Below are 24,950 nucleotides of genomic sequence, written 5' to 3'. Positions count from 1 at the left end.
AGTGATTTCTTGACATGGATGGGGACTGTTATTGTCCTGTAGACGTCGTGTACGTTGGGGGGGCAAATTCGAGCCATCCAATGTTGAATGCATCGCAAATGTAACCTTGCGTGTTTCACTACATATGTTGTGGAGGCCATGTGACCCATGATCTGCAGGCACCGTAGTATGGGAACCTTTGGACTGATGAGTAATATCTGAATCAAGTCTTGCATCGTGGAGAACCTTTCCATCGGTAATGATGCGCGTTCGGTCGTAGAGTCTAGACGGGCGCCTATGAATTGTATTGTTTGGCGTGGTTCCAGTGATGACTTTGGAACGTTGAGAAGGAGGCCCAGCTCGTGAAAGAGCCTGCGTGTTATCTGAGTGGCACTGATCGACTCCTGCAATGATTGGGCTCTTATTAGGCAATCGTTGAGGTATGGAAAAATCATTATGTGTAGGCGACGTAAGTATGCGGTCACCACAGCCAGGGTCTTGGAGAAAACCCACGGAGCCGACGAGAGACCGAACGGCAGGACCTTGTACTGGAAATGGTCTGTACCGATTTGGAAGCGCAGAAATCGTCTGTGTGCTGGGTGGATCTGTGTGCTGGAACCTTTCCATCGGTAATGATGCGCGTTCGGTCGTAGAGTCTAGACGGGCGCCTATGAATTGTATTGTTTGGCGTGGTTCCAGTGATGACTTTGGAACGTTGAGAAGGAGGCCCAGCTCGTGAAAGAGCCTGCGTGTTATCTGAGTGGCACTGATCGACTCCTGCAATGATTGGGCTCTTATTAGGCAATCGTTGAGGTATGGAAAAATCATTATGTGTAGGCGACGTAAGTATGCGGTCACCACAACCAGGGTCTTGGAGAAAACCCACGGAGCCGACGAGAGACCGAACGGCAGGACCTTGTACTGGAAATGGTCTGTACCGATTTGGAAGCGCAGAAATCGTCTGTGTGCTGGGTGGATCGCAATGTGAAAGTATGTGTCCTGAAGATCGAGGGATGTGAACCAATCCCCATTCTGAAGTGCTGGGATGATTGTAGTTAAGGTAACCATTCGAAAGCGTTGTTTTCGCAAGAAACGGATGAGGTCACGGAGATCTAGTATCGGTCTCCATCCCCCTGATTTCTTTTCCGTTACGAAGTAGCGGGAGTAGAAACCTCTGCCCTTGAATTCATCCGGAACATGCTCTATCGCTCCGACAGTAAGAAGACGGGCGACTTCCTGTCTGAGCAGTATCTCGTGAGATGGGTCCCTGAAAAGGGACGGGGCAGGGGGGGGGATGGATGAGGTAGCGACGTGAATGGAATGGTATAACCGAGACGAATTGTTTCGAGGACCCATTTGTCGGTGGTGATGTAGGCCCATCGATGGAGGTACGGTTTGAGGCGGTGGTGAAATATCGCCTTCGAAGCACTCGGAATGGTATTGACGGGAATGGTTCTCAACCCCTTGAGGGACACGTCAAACTTGCTGCCTGGTACCCTGTTGGGAAGTCGTTTTGGGCGGTGGGTGTCTGTGTTGTTGCCGCTGCCTACCCCTCTGTTGGTCCTGAGGTCTATACTGAGGGGATTGCCGGAAGGGGGGCCTCTGTCTCTGGTAGGTCGTATACCGCTTTTTGCAGTATGGAGGGGTGTACATTCCGAGTGTTTTCAGAGTGGTTCTGGAATCCTTCCCCGAGTGTAGGAGGTGGTCAGTCTTCTCGGAGAAGAGGTTCTGCCTGTCAAAAGGTAAGTCCTCAACCTTTGAAAACAGGTCCTTGGGAGCAGAAGACTGTTGCAGCCAGGATGCTCTGCGCATAACGACTGATGTGGCTGTTGTGCGTGCTGCTGCTTCGGCTGTGTCCAGAGCAATATGCAAGGCTGTTCCTGAGGCTGCGTAGCCCTCTTTTATCACAGCCTTTAGGATGTCCCGCTTTGACTCTGGAATGTGCTGAAGCAAAGGTACAAGCTTGGCGTAGTTATCAAAGTTATGATTAGCCAACAGTGCGGAGTAATTGGCCATTCTAAGTGTTAGTGTTAGAGGAATAGACTTTACGTCCGAATAGATCGAGATGTTTACTATCCCGGTCCGCAGCAGTAGGCTTGTACTGTGGTATCTTCGCTCTTTGCTGAACTGCATCCACAACCAGGGAGTTCGGTTGCAGATGCATGAAGAGGAATTCCATCCATTTGGCAGGGACAAAATACTTTTTATCCACCTTTTTATTTGTCGGTGGAATGGATGCTGGGGATTGCCAGATGTCATCCGCAATTTCAAGAATGGCTGCATCCAATGGTAGGGAAATCTTTGGTTGATGAGTGTGTTTGATATTACGAAGGAGATGATGTTGCTTTTGCTCCATGTCACCCAACTGTACGCTTTGACTCTCTGCCACCCTTTTGAACAACTCCTGAAACTGACTGAGGTCGTCAGAAGGTGAAGTGTCACCCTGAAACACTGCGTCGTCGGGGGACGATGAGGACTGTTGTGCTGGTGACTGGTCAGGTTCGACATCCTGAGCGGAAGGAGGTTGTTCAACATGAGAGGTGGACCCGGAGGGAGTTGGTGGTCTTGAGGGAGCAGAAGAGGACTGGTATTTCTGCCCTGGATGGGATTGCGGGGACCGGTGTTGATAGGACGAAGTATGGCGATAATGGGGAGATGTGGAGCGACGGGATCCCATTGAGTATTCCGAGCGGGTTGATCTTGGTGATCGCGACCTGTCTCTATAATAAGTGCTGCGACTGGGTGAACGCAGGTCACGGCGGTAAGAATGACCAGAACGTGGTGATATATGGCCAGTACGAGAGTACTCGGAGTACTGTGGAGACGGGGATCGCAGCTCTGGAGAAAACTCAGGGCTCGGGGATAGGGAGGATAATCCCCTGGTTGCGTGGGCTGTTGGGGCTAGTAAATGCTCCGGTGGAGAGGATGCCGGGGTAGAGATAACTGAATGCGGAATCACTTCGACTGGCATTGGGGGAATCCGTGCTGAGGTGGGCCCCGTCGACGTCGCTGATCGACTCGGCACCAGTGACTGACTGCGCTCCTGAGATGTATGCAGAGGAGAAGGCCGTCGCATTGTCGGTGAGCATCTGTGGTGAGACGGGTCTTTCGGTGCCGAAGGGCGACTCGGTGCCGGCGCGGTCGAAGCCGGGGAGTGTCTCTGTGCCGATGGTCGTTGGGGCTCCTGTTGTTTGGTGGGAGGCGGTGGACGCTTCGGTGCCGATGGAGCCGCATGCATTGAAGGGTGGCTAACTTCCGCCGAACGTTTGGTTGCGGTCTTCGGCGTTGGTAGTTGTTCCGGTGCAGGTGAGCACCTAGGTACCGGAGAGCGTGTTAGGTTAGGTGATCGTCTCGGCGCTGGGGAGCGGCTCGGTGCCGGAGAGCGGCTACGCGCCTGAGAACGTCTCGGTGCGGGAGAGCGCCTCTGTGCCAGGGCCCTCGGTGCCGGTGAGCGGCTACGGCTCAGTGCCCGGCTACGGCTTGGTGCCGGGCTACAACTGCGTCTCGGTGCTGGGGAGTGGCTACGTCTCAGCGCCATGGAACGGATCGGTGCCGGGGGACGCTCAGTGCCGGGAGCAGTTCTCGGAGCCGTAGGCGGTTTAGAGACCAAGGGAACGGCTGAGACGGTTGAGCCCGATATAGAAGGGCTCGGGGCCGACTTACTCCGGCTGTTTTTCGGCGGCCTCGCTACTTTTGCGGGCGGTGCCGTTGACGTCCCTGGCTGATCGTCTGCCGATCTTGAGGGCGAGAGGGATCGTGTCGGAGACGGTTTTCTTTTATCTTTCTTAGATTGTTCCGAGTGTCCTTTTGACTGTTTGATGTCCGGTTGTAAGGCTTTGTCGAACAGAAGGACTTTTAGACGCATGTCTCTGTCCCGTCTAGCCCTAGCTGTTAGTTTGGAGCAGTGGGGACATTTTTGGGGTATATGTCCTTCCCTGAGGCACCTAATACATAGAGTGTGGCCATCAGAGGCAGGCATTGCCTCGTGGCATTCGCCACATTTCTTAAAACCCGGCATTGGGATAACTAACTAACTATTGAAGAAAATTTTTTTTTTAACGACTAATGACTAGAATATAAGTATAACTTGGAAAACTCTATATAGGAACTATATACAATAACATTTAAAGTCTCTCTGTCTCTGTAGGAAACAGTAATCGCCAGAGAGACGTTATTCCGTCCGCGGCCGAGGACGGTCAGGAGGAACTGGCGGGAGCCGGACCAGCGCTGCTCAAATGGCACGAAAAGCCACGAGCCGTACTTCGCACATGCGTGGTCTGGCAGACTACGGCTAGAAAGATCTCCGATCTGCGGCGCTGGGACAAGCTGACACCTACAGTGCAGCACCCACGGGACACTGCTCGAAGAAGAACTGGCTGCCAGTGGCTTGCTCGCTCATGTTTTGGGGCCACTAGGTCAGGGGCCCCTGTGGCCACTGCTGGCTCTGGGCTGGCAGGCTTGGAGCTGACACAGGCACTGTGGCCAGGGTTTACCCCTTTAATGACTCCGGGGCTGGGGAAGAGGAGAGTAAGTTTTCCTGGTTGTGCCCAGAGTGGCCACAGGGCTCCCTGGGAAGGGCTGGAGGCCCCCTATTTCAAATTAAGTGTCTACACAGCACTTAATAACAGAGCGCTTAATTCAAATTTGGTAAACCTCATTCTATAATAGCTATTTCGAATTTGGCGTTACTCCTCATAGAATGAGGTTTACCAAATTCGAATTAAGCGCTCTGTTATTTCGAATTAATTTCAAAATGGCGGTTTGCATGTATAGAAGCTATTAAAGTAAATTTGACATAAGGGCTGTTATTTCGAATTAACTTTGCAGTGTAGACATACCCTAAGAGAGTAGTTATTAATGGATCACAGTCATGCAGGAAGGGCATAACAAGTGGGATTCCGCAGTGGTCTGTTTTGGGACTGGTTCTGTTCAATATCTTCATCAACGATTTAGATGATGGCATGGACGGTACGCTTATTAAGTTTGCAGATGATACCAAGCTGGGAGGGGTTGCAAGTGCTTTGGAGGACAGGTCATAATTCAAAATGATCTGGAGAAACTAGAGAACCATCTCTGAGGGGGGCAGGGGAGGCAGAGGTGCAGTAGGGGATTTGGTGGAAGCCAGGACTCAGCAGTCCCAACTTGTGCTGGCTCCCAGATGTGGCGCCTCTGCTTTTTAAATGTAATAAGAGCCGCCAGGTGGCTCTTACTATATTAAAAAAGGAGAGCTATAGTGAACCTCCTTATTGACTAATTGAGTAGTCCATAGGAAGCTAATTGAATAGTCGATGGAATTTCTAACTGCTATTTAACATTCTTATCATGGACCATGCTAGTCGATCCAATCTAGGGTTTCCATGGCATCCCTTATCCCCACCTTAGCCATCACTGGGAAAAAGGGTAGAAAGAAGTCAACCTCTAAGCACAGCCAAGTTAGCACACAATGTACTGTGCGACCTTGGAGTCCAGCAAATAATTCCCACAAATTTAATTTTCTTTATACAAACAAAAATTGTAACTTACACCCGCCTCTATTTTCCTGAGTGTTACAAAGTTTGGAAATGAACAATTAAGGGACCCAGCAAGACATAGTAATTTTTTAGTAGTACAGGTAACAGTTCTAGTAAATATATACATTATGATAGCACACAACCAGAGCCACAGTGCACAAGGCACTTGTGCAAACACAAGAGGCCTTCTCTCTAACATTCATCTGACTTACATTGCCTATCCAAATTTAGCACTGTCTTGCATTTTCTTCTGGAATAGAAATATGCTGCTGACTACATACTGCTGATTCTAGGCAATGTCTATTTAAATTAAGGTACAGTTTTGAAAAGTAATATGGTCCATGGGCCCACAGATTTATGGGAATCAGATTTCTAGATATTTTCTTTAGTGTTTGTAGAGCATTAGAATAGTGTTTAATAAAAAAAAAAATGAAACTACTGATCTACTTGGTCTAATACAGGGCATGAAGTACATCATGTTGTAGGTCCAGGTAAACAGACTTTGCAAGTTTATACTTTTAATACATGGTCCAGTTAAATCAGAATACAGTGTTGCCAAGTTAGCAGAAAATTTACTACGTGACCTTGGAGTGAAGCAATAATTCCCCCAAATTTAATTTTCTTTCAACAGAAAAAAATTACAACTAATGTTACCATAAGTTCAAAAGATTTTCTGAAAGGCCCAGCTCTTACAATAATGTGAGAATCTCGTCTTTTTTTTAAAAGCCCTCATGGTTGAAGCTTGAAAACTTGAATGCTAAAAGCTCCAAAGCTAAAAGGCAAATGAAAGGACGACTGCATTATTTTCAACATGTAATTATTTGCAAAACCAACAGGATAACTTTGGGAGATGGAGGATTCTGATCCATGAGTTTGAATGCTTGGGACTGGTCTTCCTGAGAATAGGAAAGGGAAGCTCACCAATGCTGATGTTTGTATTGCGATGGGTGGTAATCTCTTGTATTGAAGGAAAACTTCATCTTCTCATGTGATAGGGCACGGCTCAGTGAAGAAGAATGTTGTATGTTAGTGGAATCAGTAGCCACTAGTGGGTCCATGCCAGCTAAACTTAAGTGCATGCAAGAATGTGAACCACCCTTTGTCCAGACACACATTCTTCTATGCTCTCTGAAGGGAGGTTCCAAAGAAGATGGAGAGAGGCTGTTCTCAGTAGTGTCAGATGGCAGAACAAGGAACAATGGTCTTAAGTTACAGTGGGGGAGGTCTAAGTTGGATATTAGGAAAAACTATTTCCCTAGGGGTACGTCTAAACTACATGGCTCCATCGACGGAGCCATGTAGATTTGTTTTTTTGACAAAGGCAAATGAAGCCGCGATTTAAACGATCGCGGCTTCATTTAAATTTACATGGCTGCCATGCTGAGCCGACAAACAGCTGATCAGCTGTTTGTGGGCTCAGCGCGCTAGTCTGGACGCTCTCCTGCCAACATCAAAGCCCTTTGTCGGCAGCCCCGGTAAACCTCATCCCACGAGGAATAATGGGGCTGCCGACAAAGGGCTTTGATGTAGGCAGGGGAGCGTCCAGACTAGCGCGCTGAGCCGACAAACAGCTGACCAGCTGTTTGTCGGCTCAGCGCAGAAGCCATGTAAATTTAAATGAAGCTGCGATCATTTAAATCATGGCTTCATTTGCCTTTGCCTATCTGTCTAATCTACATGGCTCCATCAATGGAGCCATGTAGTCTAGACACAGCCTAGGAGGGTGGTGAAGCACTGGAATGGGTTCCCTGGGGAGGTGTAGGAATCTGCATCCTTAGAAGTTTTTACGTTCCAGCTTGACAAAGCCCTGGCTGGGATGATTATACACAAGCGATTCCATCACTGGACCCAACCATATCAGCAACTACATCAGGGACATATTTAACTGCATGTCCATTAATGTGATCTATGCCATCAAATGCCAGCAATACCCCCCACCCACCATATATTGCCCAAACTGGACAGTCTCTATGGGAAAGCAAGAATGGACACAAATCAGATATCTGAAAAAGCAACACACAAAAACCCTGTTGGAGAACACTTTAACCTGCCTGGGCACTCATTAATGGATCTCAAAGTCAACGTGTTGTTTCAGGCCAATTTCACAAGCCAAATACACAGGGAAGCATTGGAACTTAGCTTCATTTACAAGTTTGGGAGCCATCAAAAAAGGTATGAATAAAGACATTATCTGGGTAGCATACTACCTTCTACATCCTAATGACTTAACCAACTAGACAATGGGTTCTTAAGAACAATTTGCACCTCCTCTATCAGCTTCTTCTAACTTGAACACTCTAATTCAATATTTTTTCACTTCCTTCCCCCACCATCTACTCTATTTTTGGATCTGGACTTTTAATACTCCATTCACCTGAAGAAGTGGGTTGTACCCACGAAAGCTCCTGATACCATCTACAGGTTTTGTTAGTCTGTAAGGTACTGCTAGACTATTGTTTTTCATGTTTCTCCAGTTACAGACTAACTTGACTACCATCTGAAGCTTTTGGGATGATTTAATTAGGGTTGGTCCTGCTATGGGCAGGGGGTTGGACTCGATGACCTCCTGAGGTCTTTTCCAGTCCTATGTTTCTATGTACCGCAGCCCCAAATTTCTTTTGATAAGACTGCTCCTATCTCAGACTCTCTTGCCTGATAAGTCCACCAGCCACTAAAGAGCAAGGAGCAGGAAAGCTCTGGGAGAGTCAATTTCCCTCGAACCCCAGGAAAGCAGAAGGAGTTGGAGGAGTAACTCTCACACCTCTGTTAGTGCCAAAAGGTTAAACCAGGTTGTCAGAGAGGTTCCGCAGAAGAGAAGCTCAAACATATTTTATGAAGTACATCAAAGCAGGGCTTCCCTCATGCACATATTAATAATCTAATAGTAGGTTTATGTATCCTTGGAAGGATATGTAGGTGGTGGAGGGGAACAGAAGGGAGTGTTTATCCAATATGAGAAACTTAATATTTAAACTTAAGTTTTAACTAAAAAAATATTGAGAGTGTGTGTCTCTGTATGTGTATGTATGTGTGTGTGTGTGTGTGTGTGTGTGTGTGTACAATTAGATAAAAGATGCTGCCATTTATCATCATTGTACTATCTTTCTCTCTCCCCTTTGCCTGCCCACCTTCCATGTCTCCTCCATCCCCTGCACCACACCTTACACATCTAGTATAGTTACTTCCATTCCCAACTTTCTCATTCCCTTACCTTCATATCCGCCCCTCCTACTACTTTGCTTCCTACTCTTTGTCCTCCTTTTTTCTACATCCTTTTATCAACCTTGGTATTCAGTGAACAAGGATGTTGTAATTATTCCCAAAGCCAACATTACAAAACCAAGAAATTCAGAGTTAAGATTAAACATAAAAGAAACACATTCTGGTCTGGAAATGCAATTAGGGCAACAAAACCATCTTAACTCTCCCCTACATTGACATCATGATGGAGAAAAAACCTGCCTTTAAAAACCAATGTAATCAAACCTGGGACCACAAATACTAAAAATGCCTCAGCCTTAATTGTTGTTTGCACTGTTATTGTATTATGTCAGTCCTAGGATAGAAGAGAGACAAGGCCACTGACATAATATATTTCATTCAATTAATTTCTGCTTGTGAAAGAGACCAGCTATTGCATAGTGTCATGATAAGTCAGAATTAAGTTTGTTTAAATTCCTTAACTGTGTATTTCTGTATTTTGAGAAGTTTAGCTTTCTTTTACGTTGAACCTTAACTGTGAATTCCTCATTTTATAATTCTTGGAGTTTGGATAATTACAATACCCATATAATGTATTTTACCCTAAATTATTGATATGTACTTCCAGTATTGAGTCTCTCTTTACTTAGATTTTGTCTCAGATAATGAGAACGTTGATGTGATAATTGGCCCAATACATTTACTCTAAATTCAATTGTAAAAAGATAGGTGAATGTTGATAAGATGATTTAATAACCAATTTTAACATTTTCCATTATAGGGTAAGTTATTTTCAATAGTAAATTATATAAACAGTTTCAAGAAAGTAGCAGAAAAGCTAGATTGGTCCAAATAAAAAAGGCCTACTCACATGGTTCAAGGAGTGCTGAACGCATAGTTGGTAAAAACAGAAGACATTGCACTGGGAATTAACCAAAACCAGTGGGTAGGACATTAGATCTAATTGATGGACAAAACAATGAGGAGATAGACAATTCCACCCATTGCTCCCTTTTTTGGGGCATTAAAGAAAAAGACTTTAGGGGAAACGGAGAAGAACAAAAAGAGGCTATTGATAACAGATTCCTCAAGAGACACAGTTTAGTGCTAGGCAAGCAGCTCTAAAGTCTAAAAGTCTCTAAGGGTACGTCTACACTTGTGCCCTATCTCGAGATAGGGATGCAAATGTAGCCGATAGAAATTGCTAATGAAACAAGGATGTAAATATCCTGCGCTTCGTTAGCATAATCTCTCCCGTGTGCTATTCTGATTGCCAGCTGATTCGAACCAGGAAATGCGCTCCGGGCCGTTACTCCTCAAAAAATTAGGAGTAACATTAGATCAAACCAATGGGCTTGATTCGAATTAATGCGGCCCGGAGCACACTTCCTGATCTGAATCAGCTGGCAATTGGAATAGTGCGCGGGTGAGATTATGCTAAAAAGATTATGCCGAAGCTGACGTTCTGGAGTTATTAGAAAAAGATTCTGGTGCTCTGGGGGAGGCTTGGAGTGCATTCTCTTGTTTGACAACACAGAGACCATTGATATGCAGGAAGGCTGACTTTTAGAGATGCAGAAAGGTCTACTCTTTGGGTACGTCTACTCTTGCTCATTACTAACAACATTAACACAGTGAAGCATAGCTCACATCCGTAGGAAAGCTAGCAAATGTCTTGGGATCTTTAATGCCTATATATAGTGGTTTGGGGTTCTTTACTGTCCATAGCAGAAGAGACCTCAGTGTTACTCAAAATATGCAGCAAACTGCATGCAACTCATTTTTTTTCTCTGTTGAGGATGAAAAGCTGAGTCAGCCCAGCTGGGATTCACATGGATTTGATCAGGGGAACTCTATATCTCAAATCAGATGTTTAGAAGACGAAAGACAGCCCCTCAAGAGTTCCTGCTGGTTCACTGTTGACTCATGAAAAACATATCCCCAATCTAGAGACAGCGGCACTCTGCCCAATATGTAGGCACTCGGACAAATGTAGATTATTCCTGGAATCACCCTCTCCAAACTTCCTGATCTCATTTTCAGTTTAAAACTGACCCCCTGCCTTGCCGAGCTACTAGCCAGTTCAATATGGCAGCAAGATACATACTTAAAGGAAGAACTGGCCAAATATGAAGAATGAATTCAGACCTTGTTTTGGTTTAGTGCTGTGTTCTGTTTATTGGGTATGGATATTTTTTAATACATTGGCTGTTAATCCAGCATAGAATTTCTTTGAAGTTTTCCTAAATTAGTCATTTGTTATGGACAAAGGAGCCAAGCCTGTGGGCAGAGGAGGAAGCAACGCTAGATGCTCCCATTCACAGTGCACAGTATACCAGGCCTCTTTTCTTGGCCATGAAGTCAGAGTATGACACAAAGCAGACCTTATTTTTGCAATCTAGAGGGACATGTTAATTATTTATATCTTTCCTTAATGGACCACCACCATGGCCAAGCTATGAACCAAGCTGTGAAAACACCTTTGACTCATATTAAACTCATGTTTAGACAGTGGAAGATGTAATTTTTAATAAGCCTCACCCTGCCCATGTTGTTTTATTTATTAATGTCACTTCAGCTGCCATAAGTCTATCATGTGGAGTGTTAGAAGCTGCACTGTGTTACTTCAATTGAAACACTGCCTCCACTATCTGCTATGCTCCAACTCTGGTTTCCGAGGTAATAAAGTATTTCCGAGAAAATACAAAACACAGTTGGTTATCATCTAAAAAAAAGTTTTCCTTCTGGGTTTATAGCTTATTCTGAGTATAAAACATTGTTGGCACAGGCAATCCACAAGAAAAGGGTAGGATGTGAAAGTCCTTTGCTTTTATTATTAACACGCTGGTCTGCCATTTATTTGTGGAATGCCAATAACTAAAACAATCAAGGGTCCCCCAGCTGGTTTTCAGACAGACACAGATGAATGGGAGCAGTGAGGAATTTCCTGAGTTGGGAGGAATGGTGAAGTTCACGGCTGTGACAGAAATTGAGAATTTGGATCTGGCAGTTGGGAGGGCCAGGCACCTGTTTTGGAGACCTAAGGACTATTAAGAATGGAAGCCAGAGGGAAAAGATGCAATAAGTGAACAGAGACAAAATGCTTCAGTTGCAAAACAGCTTAGCGTGCAAGACAAGGAACGTAGAACACTCAGGGTGAAATCCTGGCTACTCTGATGTCTGCAGTAAAGCCCCCTTTGACTTAATTCGGGCAGGAACTCAATGTTGGAATGCTGCCCCCAAAGCCTTTAACAATGGTAGTGGGGAGAGGAGAAGTCTCCATAAGTAAAGCTAAGGCACAGATTTCATAGCTGCATGATCAGTAACACGATTCTGTAACACCTAATAGCTCCAGGATTAGGTTTAAAGAAAGAAGCCTTGTTTTGCTCAGCACAACAATCTTAATTGATTGGTTTCATTTGAAGATGTGTGAACTAGTTTGGTTAACAGAGGAACTGACTTGAACATTTGCCTAATATTCAGACTAAATACTTCTGTGGTGCCTTTGCATTTCCTGGCTCCAGCAGGAAGCCAATGTGCCAAAACTCCCTGAGAAAGCCCTTCTCCAGAGGGTCTGTATTTTCAGTCTAGCCAGTACCACAAATTTGCCCTTCAGACAGGAGTTTCTAAACATGTACTTAGACCTGATAGAATCATTGAATTTGTGTGCACTAAAGATGCAGAAGCTGAGATTGGCTTTCATTCTCATCCCTCCCTCTGCCCCCTCCCCCCCCCCCCGGCATGAACATATGGGGTAATTGGGTTAAGGGTGAGCGAAGTTTCGTCATATGTTTGGTTTTAAATGGCCTCTTTCTATGTGACTGATGGCACTGATTGAACATTTGCCACTGTGGGGGGCAAGGTATAGGCAGTGGCATCCAAAGGTAAGGAGCCCAAGGAGCCATTTATGCTCTGAGAAAATCTGGCTGTGGCTGATAACCAGATATTATCAAGCCTTCTGTGCATGGCTGAGGTGAAAAAGCAGCCAAATCCTCTTCCTCATCCCGAGAGGGGTAAAGGGGACCCAGAGTAGTCGGAGAATGGAGAGTGAGGGGGTATTTGTTATCAGTGAGAATAGGCGAATGCAGCGTAGGAGAGATTGCCAGATCCTTGTGTTCCCTGGAGCAAGTGAGGGAAATATGCAGCCCCACTGTTTGCAGTGCCAGAGCAGAGATCCTCAGTTTGAGGGGTTGCCCCAGGAATGGAGAAGGAGAAGTGGTGCCCAATGGCTTCCCTGTGAGGAACTGCAGTGCTGTGCTGGGAGTGTGAAGTGCTCCTACAGCTGATGTGAGGGCAATCTGTGCCATGCTAGGCACCGCGCTGTGTGAGGCAGGCACAGGGTAGCCTGTTGCCTCCATGAGGGCAGGTTTCTTTGTGCTTTTAGAGCTCTTACGCTACTCTCCCGAAGTACTTGGGCGGTCAAACATGCTCAGATGTTATTTATCGCAGTCATCTTATTTATTTCCCTCAGAGCGCCTTTTTGGCAAGTGACGAGGCAGCAAGTGTGCCCTTCTCTTCAAGGGCTTAGGGGACTTATCCCTCTTTTTAAAATATAGAATCATAGAATATAAGCACTGGAAGGGACCTCGGGAGGTCATCGAGTCCAGTCCTCTGACCTCATGGCAGGACCAAATACTGTCTAGACCATCCCTGATAGACATTTATCTAACCTACTCTTAAATATCTCCACAGATGGAGATTCTACAACCTCTATGGGCAATTTATTCCAGTGTTTGACTACCCTGACAGTTAGGAACTTTTTCCTAATGTCCAACCTAAACCTCCCTTGCTGCAGTTTAAGCCCATTGCTTCTTGTTCTATCCTCAGAGGCCAAGATGAACACGTTTTCTCTCTCCTCATGACACCCTTTTAGATACCTGAAAACTTCTATCATGTACCCCCTCAATCTCTCTTTTCCAAACTAAACAAACCCAATTCTTTCAGCCACATCCTTCTTGAAATGCGGTGACCAGAACTGGACACAATACTCTAACTGAGGCCTAACTAGTGCAGAGTAGAGTGGAAGAATGACTTCTCATGTCTTGCTCACAACACACCTGTTAATGCATCCCAGAATCATGTTTGCTTTTTTTGCAACAGCATCACACTGCTGACTCATATTCAGCTTGTGGTCCACTATAACTCCTAGATCCCTTTCTGCCGTATTCCTTCCTAGATAGTCGCTTCCCATTCTGTATGTGTGAAACTGATTGTTCCTTCCTAAGAGGAGCACTTTGCATTTGTCTTTATTAAACTTCATCCTATTTACCTCAGACCATTTCTCCAATTTGTCCACATCATTTTGAATTATGACCCTATCCTCCAGAGCAGTCGCAACCCCTCCTAGCTTGGTATTGTCTGCAAACTTAATAAGCGTACTTTCTATGCCAATATCTAAATCGTTGATGAAGATATTGAAGACAGCCAGTCCCAAAACAGACCCCTGCGGAACCCCACTTGTTATACCTTTCCAGCAGGATTGTGAACCATTAATAACTACTTTCTATGGTTATCCAGCCGGTTATGCACCCACCTTATAGTAGCCCCATCTAAGTTGTATTTGCCTATTTTATTGATAAGAATATCATGCGAGACCGTATCAAACACCTTACTAAAGTCAAGGTATACCACATACACCGCTTCTCCCTTATCCACAAGACTCGTTATCCTATCAAACAAAGCTATCATATTGGTTTGACACTATTTGTTCTTATAAATCCATGCTGGCTGTTCCCTATCATCTTGCCACCTTCCAGGTGTTTACAGGTGATTTCCTTAATTACCTGCTCCATTATCTTCCCTGGCACAGACGTTAAACTAACTGGTCTGTAGTTTCCTGGGTTGTTCTTATTTCCCTTTTTATATATGGGCACTATATTTGCCCTTTTCCAGTCTTCTGGAAAATCTTCTGTTTCCCATGATTTTCCAAAGATGATAGCTAGAGGCTCAGATTCCTCCTCTATCAGCTCCTTGAGTATTCTAAGATGCATTTCATCAGGCCCTGGTGACTTGCAGGCATCTAACTTTTCTAGGTGATTTTTGACTTGTTCTTTTTTTATTTTATCTTCTAAACCTCCCCCCTTCCCACTAGTATTCCCTATGTTAGGTGTTCCTTCAGACTTCTCGGTGAAGACCGAAACAAAGAAGTCATTAAGCATCTCTGCCATTTCCAAGTTTCCTGTTACTGTTTCTCCCTCCTCACTGACCAGTGGACCAACCTTGTCCTTGGTCTTCCTCTTGCTTCTAATGTATTTATAAAAAGTCTTCTTGTTTCCCTTTATTCCCGTAGCTAGTTTGAGCTAATTTTGTGCCTTTCTAATCTTGCCCCTGCATTCCTGTGTTGTTTGCCTATGTTCTTCCTTTGTAATTTGTCATAGTTTCCATTTTTTATAGGACTCCTTTTTTTATTTTTAGATCATGCAAGATCTCATGGTTTAGCCAAGGTGGTCTTTTGCCATATTTTCTATCTTTCCGACACAGTGGAATAGCTTGCTTTTGGACCCTTAATAATGTCCCTTTGAAAAACTGGCAACTCTCCTCAGCTGTTTTCCCCCTCAGTCTTGATTCCTATGGAACCTTACCTATCAGCTCTCTGAGCTTATCAAAATCTGCCTTCCTGAAATCCATTGTCTCTATTTTGCTGTTCTCGGTTCTGAAGAAGATGGAGAGAGGCTGTTTGTTCTCCCTTCTACCCTTCCTTAGAATTGTGAACTCTATGATTTCATGATCACTTTCACCCAAGCTGCCTTCCACTTTCAAATTCTCAGCCAGTTCCTCCCTATTTTTTAGGATCAAATCTAGAACAGCTCCCCATCTCCCCCGCCGGTAGCTTTTTCAACCTTCTGAAATAAAAAATTGTCTCCAATGCAGTTCAAGAACTTATTGGATAGTCTGTGACCTACTGTGTTATTTTCTCAACATATATCTGGATAGCTGAAGTCCCCCATCACCACCAAATCTTGGGCTTTGGATGATATTGTTAGTTGTTTAAAAGCCTCATCCACTTCTTCCACCTGGGTAGGTGGCCTGTAGTAGACTCCTAGCATGACATCACCCTTGTTTTTAATCCCTTTTAGCCTAACCCAGAGACTCTCAACACTTCCGTCTCCTATGTCCATCTCCACCTCACTCCAAGTGTGTTCATTTTTAATATATAAGGCAACACCTCCTCCCTTTTTTCCCTATCTATCCTTCCTGAGCAAGCTGTACCCTTCCATACAAACATTTCAATCATGTGTATTATCCTACCAAGTTTCTGTGATGCCAATAATGTCATAATTATACTTATTTAGCACTTTGATGTAGCACTCTGTCCTGAGCCCGGGTCAGAGGCATGTTGTTTGCCCTTGTCTGCCAGGAGCATTGTAAGCCACAGCTCCCTGTCTTTGCACGTTCACGTTTTCAGCTTTGCACAATGCTGGCAGTCTTTGAGAGTGTGACTGCCCCAGGCACTTGACATATTTATCGTGCCCATCGGAGGCTGGCATTGTGTTGTTGCAGGGCATGCAGTGTTTGAAGCCGGATGAGCCTATGTCACGGTATTACTCAAAGAGAGCAGTTTGAGGTCAAAGTCTTCCTTCTTTTTGTCTTTTTTTTTTCACTACAACTAACACTAATGAATAGTAAACAACTATAATGACTAATAAAACTAATTCTAACTAAGTATGAACAATTAAAGTGTGAAGAGATATTTCTTTTGCAAAAGCACTGAAGAGTTCCATCTGAAGCCAGGGATGTTAGAAAGAAACTGAAGGGAGGAGGGGCTGTGCATGCGCGATGGCACCCGGGGAGGCCCGGTTGCACCGCACATGCACGGCTAGAGAAAAATCTGTTGAGATGCGCTCAGCTGCTCAGCACCTAATGTAGAGCACCCCCAGGGACGCCTCTCAAAGAAGAACAAAAAGTTATTCCCTCACAGTGCAGCCTACACGTGCCAGCAGTGGATAAGACATATGCCAAAATCTACAGGCTCCTGGCACTGGAGCACTATTTCTTCCAGCTGAGGAGTAATAATTTGACACCTCTGAAGCAGCAGGACCTCATACCCTGACAACTGCAGCCTTGTTCTACATCTCTAAGCCATTCAAACACATTACAAAAATCACAGTCAGCAACATCCATCGTGGATTTTTTTCCCCATCTTAGCAGTTCTGTCTCCCCTCTGATGTGGGCTTGGAGATATACTCTGTGGTATCACTGTTAAGTTTTTCATTTATTTTTCCACTCTTACCTACACAGAATGAAACACTCCCTTTTAGACGCCAAGCCAAATTATTCAAGAATACTTTTGACAGCTGCCAAGTAATTGAGAACTATACCTTCTTAACACCTTCTCAAAACAGACCTGACAACCCTGAGGAGGAAAGCGTCCCTCATTTGTAACCATTCTATACATGCCCAAGTCTACCAGTAATATTCATTTCATTGAAATGCTGGTTTTTCTTCTTAGACTTATGAAAGGACTTCACATTACTTTGGGTTGGGATGCACATTGCCACTTACAAAGCTTCTCCATTTCCCCCTTCAATCGCCCAATTCCAATTCCCCTATGATGGCCAATAACACCATAATGGAGTTCTCAGTGTTTGAAAGGACATGACAGTTTTCATTTCCTTTTAAAATAATCCTTCACAATGGTGGATGGGATCTTAAAAGCACATGCAATCTACTGAATTTGTGAAAATCACTTTCATGCTATCTAGATATTCCTTGTAACAGTTTTGTTTACAAAGAACAGGGAGGAGATAATTTGACCATTGCACAAGTCAAATGCTGAAACCCCTTGGCCATCTTGTTCTGCATGCTATTTTGAAAACCAAGTTTTTCTTGAACCAATCCAAAAGCATTACAACAGAGAGAAAAGACAAGGGTGGGGTGTTTTAAGTCAAGGGAATATCTGCTAACTAACATTATACCAACTAATTATAAGACAGCTCTTTTTTGATTTGCTTATTTGTGAAATGTATGTAGAATCTGTAACTTTTATACAGAAAAGAGACTCAAAACTGGTCTTAATAGAGGGAGACTCTTATGGAAACCAGCTCGCCTTTCCTTGGTCATGTCAACCTACTTCATTTCTGATAACATTCATAGGCACTGGAACTAGTGGTTCTGGAGGTGCAGCTGCTCTCCATCTTGAAGTCATTTCTATCATATACAGGTTTACTCTCTGGTTGTATGCCTCTAAGCACCCCCACTACACAGACTGTTCCAGTGCCTCTGGTTGCAAGACAATTTTGTGTGGTCTATAGCAGTAGCTTGCACAAAAAGTTAATGTTAGGGAAATATTCAGTGCATTTCAGCCCCATCTCATACATCTAGAACCAAGGCTATTATTTATGCATTCAGATGAGTCAGCACTATGTCAAAAGCCAGCTTCCTATTAGAGCTCCCATGGGTACTGTGGAAGCACCGACATGCTCTACAGCCCCTAGCCAGGGAAATGTTGATGCCTTTGAAAGCCTCTTCAGGATAAAGGTCGAAATCACAAAAAGTGCCCCATAGCTATCCAATCACAATCACTGGGACAAACAACATTGTGAGGTATGGCCATGAGCCACCTATTACTCACAAGATCCTCTTGTAAACAAAAGTATTCAAGTCTCTCCCTACTTCAAATAAGAAATGACAACACTTACCCCAAACAAAGACCCTGTGAAATGCAGAGATATTTAACTTGTAGGTAGTCGCTGCCTTGTATGAACAATATTCTCAGCAGCAATATTTTTAGCAAGTAGATTTTCCTGCAAGAAAAGAGAACATAATGTCAAAAAACAAACAAACAAAAACAACAAAAAAAAAAAAAATGGGAAGAAACAGTCATTACAGCAGGAATAACCCTTTCCATACAGCACTGAAGCCCCACTCTTGATGAATACAGTGGTCTAACAGGTAAAAAGAAAGAGGAGCAAGGAGATTTAGGTTTCATTTTTGGCAGAGTCAGTGCAAGTGCATTTGAAAAGCTGGTGGGAGTAAAGCTTAAAGAGGTTTAAGAATGCCAATTGCTAGCCCTTCTGAACAGAAAACCTGACACATATTTGAAACTCTCACTCCTGTTATAGGAGACCTGAAGGACCTGAGATTGAGGGTCACTGTGTCTCTTCACCTTGTCAATGGGCAGTTTAGAATGTTTCCCTAGATTTTAACTGAGGTAACACTTTAGAAGAGATGCTATGAATTACAAATCTTATTGGTTTCATATGTACCACATAGGGCTGTGACCTCTTTCAGAGCTATGGAGCAGGGGAGGGCTGGTTTGGTAGTTGACTGGTTTTGGTGTCTGCATGGCCACCAGGGGCCTACCCCACGGTTTCTGGCAGAATTTAATTGGCCATTTGTAATCTACTATGCCCTGGGATCTGGCCACTTGAGAGATCATCTCTCCCTGTGGCATCTGCTATGGAGATCCATGTAAATGACTGAGCTGAGTTTCCTCCACATAGAAGAGAGGGGGCTGTAGTCAGAGGCTATGTCTACACAGCAGGCTACTTGTGCAATAAGATTTTTGCGGAAGAGATCTTCCGCAAAAGCTTCTTGTGCAAAAGTGTGTCCACACTGAAAAAGTACATTGTTGAAGTGATGCGCTTTTGCACAAGAAAGCGTCCACACTGCATGGACACTCTCTCGCAAGAAAGCGCTGATTGCCATTAACAGAATGGCCACCTGTGTTTCTTTCAATAGGCTGTTTTTGCACAAAAACCCCGTTTCCCATCCACACTCACCTTTTTGCGCAAGAGCTCTTGCGCAACAAGACTTATTCCTCGAAGAAAGAGGAATAACTATTGTGCAAAACCCCTCTCTTCTTCTGATTTACTGTAAATTTACCTGTGCAAAAATGCGCTTGTAGTGTGGACCCTAGGCAAGTTTTTGTACAAAAACAGCTGGTTTTGCGCAAAAACTCTGTAGTTTAGATGTAGCCAGAGTGTTCTCCTTCATGACTCCTCTTTAACCTAATGGAAGTCTCATAATCTCTCATCAAAGGATAACTTAAAGGTGAATCTTCTCCTCACACTTTTGGCAAAAGTGAGTGACTGGTTGCTATGGCATTTGGCGGAAGTTGATGCTGAGTGTTATGTTAATCAGTGCTTTTAAACAATTGTCAAAGACACCTAAAGTTTGGGATAGGCATGTTTTTGTTTGTATGTTATACAATTAAGAAAGTGAAATTAATGTATTTTGAAATTGTTTATAAAGAAAATTCTGTTTACGTACTTAGCTCCATTATCATAGTATCTGAGCACCTGACATTCACAGATGCTGGAGGTGCAATATATACCTTCCATCATATATAGGCTTTCCAGTTTGGTTCAATGACTCTCAACAACCCCACAATACAAATTGTTCCAATGTCACTGCTCATATTCTGTTTATTCTCACAACACCCCTTTAGTGTAAAGAGGTGCTATTTTACAGATGAGGAACCAAAGCGTAGTAAGTTAACTGACTCATCTGAGGTCACACAGGAAGTCTGATCCAGGTCAGTGAGTTGAACTTTGGTCACTCAAATCCCAAGTTAGTGCCCTAAACCCAGAGCCATCCTTCCTGTAAGGACAGCCTGATATAAACTTGCTATTGTTCTTCTAGTCTTTTACTGACTGCAGCTCCTTCATATTGTACAGTACCACTTTGAATTTCTTTCAAAATGCTTCTGACTTGGTGTGTGGAAATAGAAAGTAGATGTCTTATATAACTGTATACTGGCAAACACAGTTATATACTATTGTCTCTCTCGTGGCTTCTGAAGGCTGTCTCATGATAGAAATCAAATGGTCATACCTTCAAAACAGCAATCATGTCTTGTCTGTGAATGATCTTGACCAGTGCTTAGAAAAAAAATCAGCTCCCACTGCTACCCCTCAGTTGATGTTCTTTACTTATCAATAGGAAGGGAAGTAGCAATAAAAACTTTATCAAATGGCTCTACCTCAGCTAGGTAGTAAGGACACCATGCCTAGTGGAGAAGTGAGAGCTCATCCCTCTTTCTACTCACTTTGGTCTTTGAGGTAAGACTACTATTAAGGGTGCCAATTTGAATCAAAAGCAAATAGTTGCTTTTGGGATCCACTTGGAATTGAATTGCCACTACCCAGAGCGTTGAATAGACATCAGAATAGCAGCTGTCACTGCCAATCTGCTGCCTTTGAACTGGTGGCCTACAATGATACTGCATACAATTAAAATCCCCTGCATCAGACAACCCCATAAAATATTCACAGAAGACAGGCTACTGGTGTAAATCCAAAGCAAACTATGAATCATCATAAAGCTTCCATCAAGATGCTGCCTGGCTAGAAGAACTTACAACAGACAGAAATTTTGGATGGTTTATGCTAATGTGCAAATCATTACAAAGTGATTAAAAAACCCTCCTTGCACAAGAATATATATTCTGATTTTTGTTTTACTTTACCCTTTGAATTTATTTTGGGTATAAGGACACAAAGGAAATGAAAAATAGGACATTTGGTGGGTATAGTGGGGGGGAAGGTGGGGAGGGTTGAAATCACCAAACCTGGTACTGAGAAATGTCTGCTCAGTGATGTCCAAAGGGTATAGTGAAGAAAATAGATTCTGCAGAGGACCATGTGAAAAAACACAGATTCTAATTTAACATGGTTCCACTACAGGCCATTAGTCCCACTGGAGGAGAAGGTGAAGCAGGGTTGATCAGATTGCTGAAACAAAGCCAAGACAAGCCAGTTTTTTTTTTTTTTTTTTTTACGCTGACATAAAGACTTTATATCTGCACCACTCATTTCTGTGACAATTAGATCAAGCTTGATTCAAGGCCCATTAAGTCCAAGATTCCTGTAGATCATCACGGGGTGAAGATACCTGAAACAACAGGATTCTAAAGCACAGCTTTGGTGAAGGAACATGGGTAGCAGGTGGGCTCAGTGATTGTACTGATGGACAGTTAAGAGTAGGTGCTAGGGAAATTCAGTTTATTAATATATATGTTCAGTCACAGATCTGTTCACACTATAGGTTGAACCTCTATGGTTCAGGACTCTCTGATCTAGCAACATCTTGACCAGAGAGCCCCAGCCACAGAGGTTGCCAGTGGCTAGGAGCTCAGTCAGCATGCAGCCTGGAGGGTCAGGGGCCTTGGGGCAGGAAGTCCAGCCACAACTGGCATTTGGAGCAGGACTGGGCAGGGAGCCCTGCCCTTCAAGAGCATAGCGCCACAGCCTGGGGACACAGAGCCCATGCTGGCTGGATGCATGGATTTGCTACCAGCTGGAGGGTCGGGGGAGAGCGGGAGAACAGAGCTGCTGACAACCAGGGACAGGGAGCTCCTGCAGCTGAGGACAAGGAAGCCAGTGCCAGCTGCGGGTGTAGAGCCACCACCAGTTGTGGGCAGGAGAGGCCAGGAGAGGCACCCCCAGGAGATCCCGAAGCCTGACCTTTCCTGGCCCAGCAAACTTGCTCCTTCGGAACCACTTAGGTCCCAAGGGTGTTGGATCAGAGAGCTCCAACCTGTATTAAACATCACCAAATGGGTCCAAACCAGCCAGTCATTACATGAACATACAAGGCTCATAGGGTATGTCTACACTACAGCAGTAATTCGAAATAACTTAATTCGAATTCATTAATTCGAAATAAGCTAATTCGAATTAGTGCATCTAGACCTCCTCCCTCACCTCCTTCCACTTACCGCTCCCTAGCCCCCCTTCCTGATGTGAAAAATAAAGGACACGTGTGTTCAAAAATAGAAACTCTCTTTAATTAACAAAACTGGGGGGGGGGGGGAATTAACCTCTGGGGAGACTGGGAAAAGGAGGTGGGAGAGGGGAAGAAAGAGGGTGGACGAGGGGAGGGGGAAACCTGGGAAGAGGGAGCTGGAAAGGGGAAGCCAGGGGAAGAAGGAGGAGGGGAAGTATAAAACTATGGTACGCCATATCTTCAGTACTGTGTACAGATGTGGTCTCCTCACCTCAAAAAAGATATTTTGGCCTTGGAAGGGGTTCAGAATAGGGCAACTAAAATGATTAGGGGTTTGGAACAGGTCCCATATGAAGAGAGGCTAAAGAGACTGGGACTTTTCAGCTTAGAAAAGAGGAGACTGGGGGGGATATGATAGAGGTATATAAAATCATGAGTGGTGTGGAGAGGGTGAATAAAGAAACGTTCTTCATTAACTCCCATAATAGAAGGACTAGAGGACACCATATGAAATTAATGGGTAGCAGGCTTAAAACTAATAAAAGAAAGTTCTTCTTCACACAGCGCATAGTCAACCTGTGGAACTCCTTGCCACAGGAGGCTGTGAAGGCTAGAACTAGAACAGAGTTTAAAGAGAAGTTAGATAAATTCATGGAGGTTGGGTCCATGGAGTGCTATTAGCCAGGGGGTAGGAATGGTGTCCCTGTCCTCTGTTTGTGGAAGGCTGGAGATGGATGGCACGAAACAAATCGCTTGGTCATTGTCTTTGGTCCATCCCCTCCAGGGTACCTGGTGTTGGCTGCTGTCGGCAGACAGGCTACTGGGCTAGATGGACCTTTGGTCTGACCCAGTACAGCCATTTTTATGTTCTTAGCTCAGGGTCGGGGGTCTCACTGGACCAACTTGATTTTCATGCAAACCTGCTCCTGGGTTCTCATGTGGCCTTTGGTGGCCAAGCTGGCAGCTATCCTGCCCTAGACGGCCGCTTTCCTGTGCCTAGTGCAGAGATTGTGGACATTGAAGGCCTCCCCCCAAATCTCGATGAGGTCCACGATCTCCGCTCTAGACCTGGCGGCCCCGGGCAGGCTCCTGTGAGCCTCCAGCCTGGCCCTGGGAAGAGGCGGAGGGCTGGGTGGCAGCGGGTGGCTGGCTCATGCTATGCCAGGTGCAGGGTCTGCTGGCTGGGTGCTGGCAGGCTTGCAACTGGCACAAGCACTGTAGCCAGACCGTGCCCCTTTAAGGGCTCTGGGGTTGGGAGGGGGGCAGAAGAGTTTCCCTGGTTTGGCCCAGAGTGGCCACCAGGGCAACCTGGGAAGGGCTAGCCTCCAACTAGTTTGAATTAAGTGGCTACACATCCCTTAATTCGAACTAGGCATTACTCCTCATAGAATGAAGTTTATCTAGTTCTAATTAAGCACTCTGCTAGTTCTATTTAAATTCGAACTAGCGGTTTGTATGTATAGACCCTGTTAAAGTTAATTTGAACTAACGGCTGTTAGTTCTAATTAACTTTGTAGTGTAGACATAACCAAACCGAGTCAGACAAATAGTCCATCTTGCTCAGTATCATGTCTTCCCACCCTGGCCAATGCCAGGTGCTTCAGGAAGAATGAACAGAACAATCAGTCACTGAGTGTTTCAACCTCTGTCATCTAGTTCCAGATTCGATCAATCATGGTCTGGGGACACACAGAGCATGGGGCTACATCCCTGACCAGCACTTGATGGACTCATCCTCCTGGAGCTTATCTAATTCCTTTTTAAACCCAGTTATACTTTTGCCCATTACAACTTCCTTTTGCAATGAGTTCCACAGGTTGACTGTGCATTGTGTGAAGTAGTAATTCCTTTTATTTGTTTGAAAGGTGTTTCCATTAATTTGATAGAGTGACCCCCTACTTCTTGTGTTATGTGGAAGGGTTAAAATAATATTTCCTTATTCATTTTCTCCACATCATTTGTGATTATACAAATTTCTGTCAAATTCCACTTCAGTCATCTCCTTTCCCAGCTGAATAGTCCCAGTCTTATTCATTTCTACTCATATGAGCTTCTTCCATAGCCATAATCATTTTTGTTGACCTTCTGTTTTTCCAATTCTAATGTATCTGTTTTCTGAGATGACAACCAGAACTGCATTCAGTCAGTATTCAAAAAGTAGATGTATCATGGATTTATACAGTGACATTATGTTTTCTGTCTCATTATCTTGGTTCCTAACAGTGTTAGCCTTTTTGGTTGCCACTGCACATTAAGTGGATGTTTTCAGAGAACTAGCCATTAGGACTCCAAGATCTCTTCCTTAAATGGCAATAACAAAAGCCAGAACTATGTAGCACTTTAAAGACTAACATCTCTATCACTATTCTTTAATGGCAATAGCTATTTAGACACAATCATATTGTATGTATAGTTGAGATTATATTTTCCTATGTGCGTTATTTTGCATTAGTCCACCTTGAATTTCGTCTGCCATTTTATTGCACCAACTTTCGGTAGTGAGAGAAATAAGCTTTTGTGAGCTCTTTTGTTGCCCAACCACCTGATTTTGTGAGATCCTTTTCCACAGTCTGCTTTGGACTTTGCTATATT

General features: G+C 44.3%; 1 protein-coding gene across 1 annotated transcript in view; it reads right to left on the bottom strand.

The window, feature by feature from the left end:
* CCDC91 (coiled-coil domain containing 91) overlaps positions 1 to 24,950 on the bottom strand; it is a 518,367-nt gene that overhangs the window by 74,664 nt on the left and 418,753 nt on the right. Inside the window, exon 13 of the mRNA XM_075901364.2 lies at positions 18,329 to 18,433. Within this exon, the coding sequence (XP_075757479.1) occupies positions 18,362 to 18,433 (72 nt within the window). The 3' untranslated portion in view covers positions 18,329 to 18,361. The remainder of the gene's footprint in view (positions 1 to 18,328; positions 18,434 to 24,950) is intronic.

This window comes from Pelodiscus sinensis, chromosome 1 (assembly GCF_052426305.1).
Source record: "Pelodiscus sinensis isolate ZL-2025 chromosome 1, ASM5242630v1, whole genome shotgun sequence".
Taxonomy (NCBI): Eukaryota; Metazoa; Chordata; order Testudines; family Trionychidae; genus Pelodiscus; species Pelodiscus sinensis.
The sequence above is the reverse complement of the archived record's forward strand: the minus strand, read 5'-3'. Positions and strand labels throughout refer to the sequence as shown.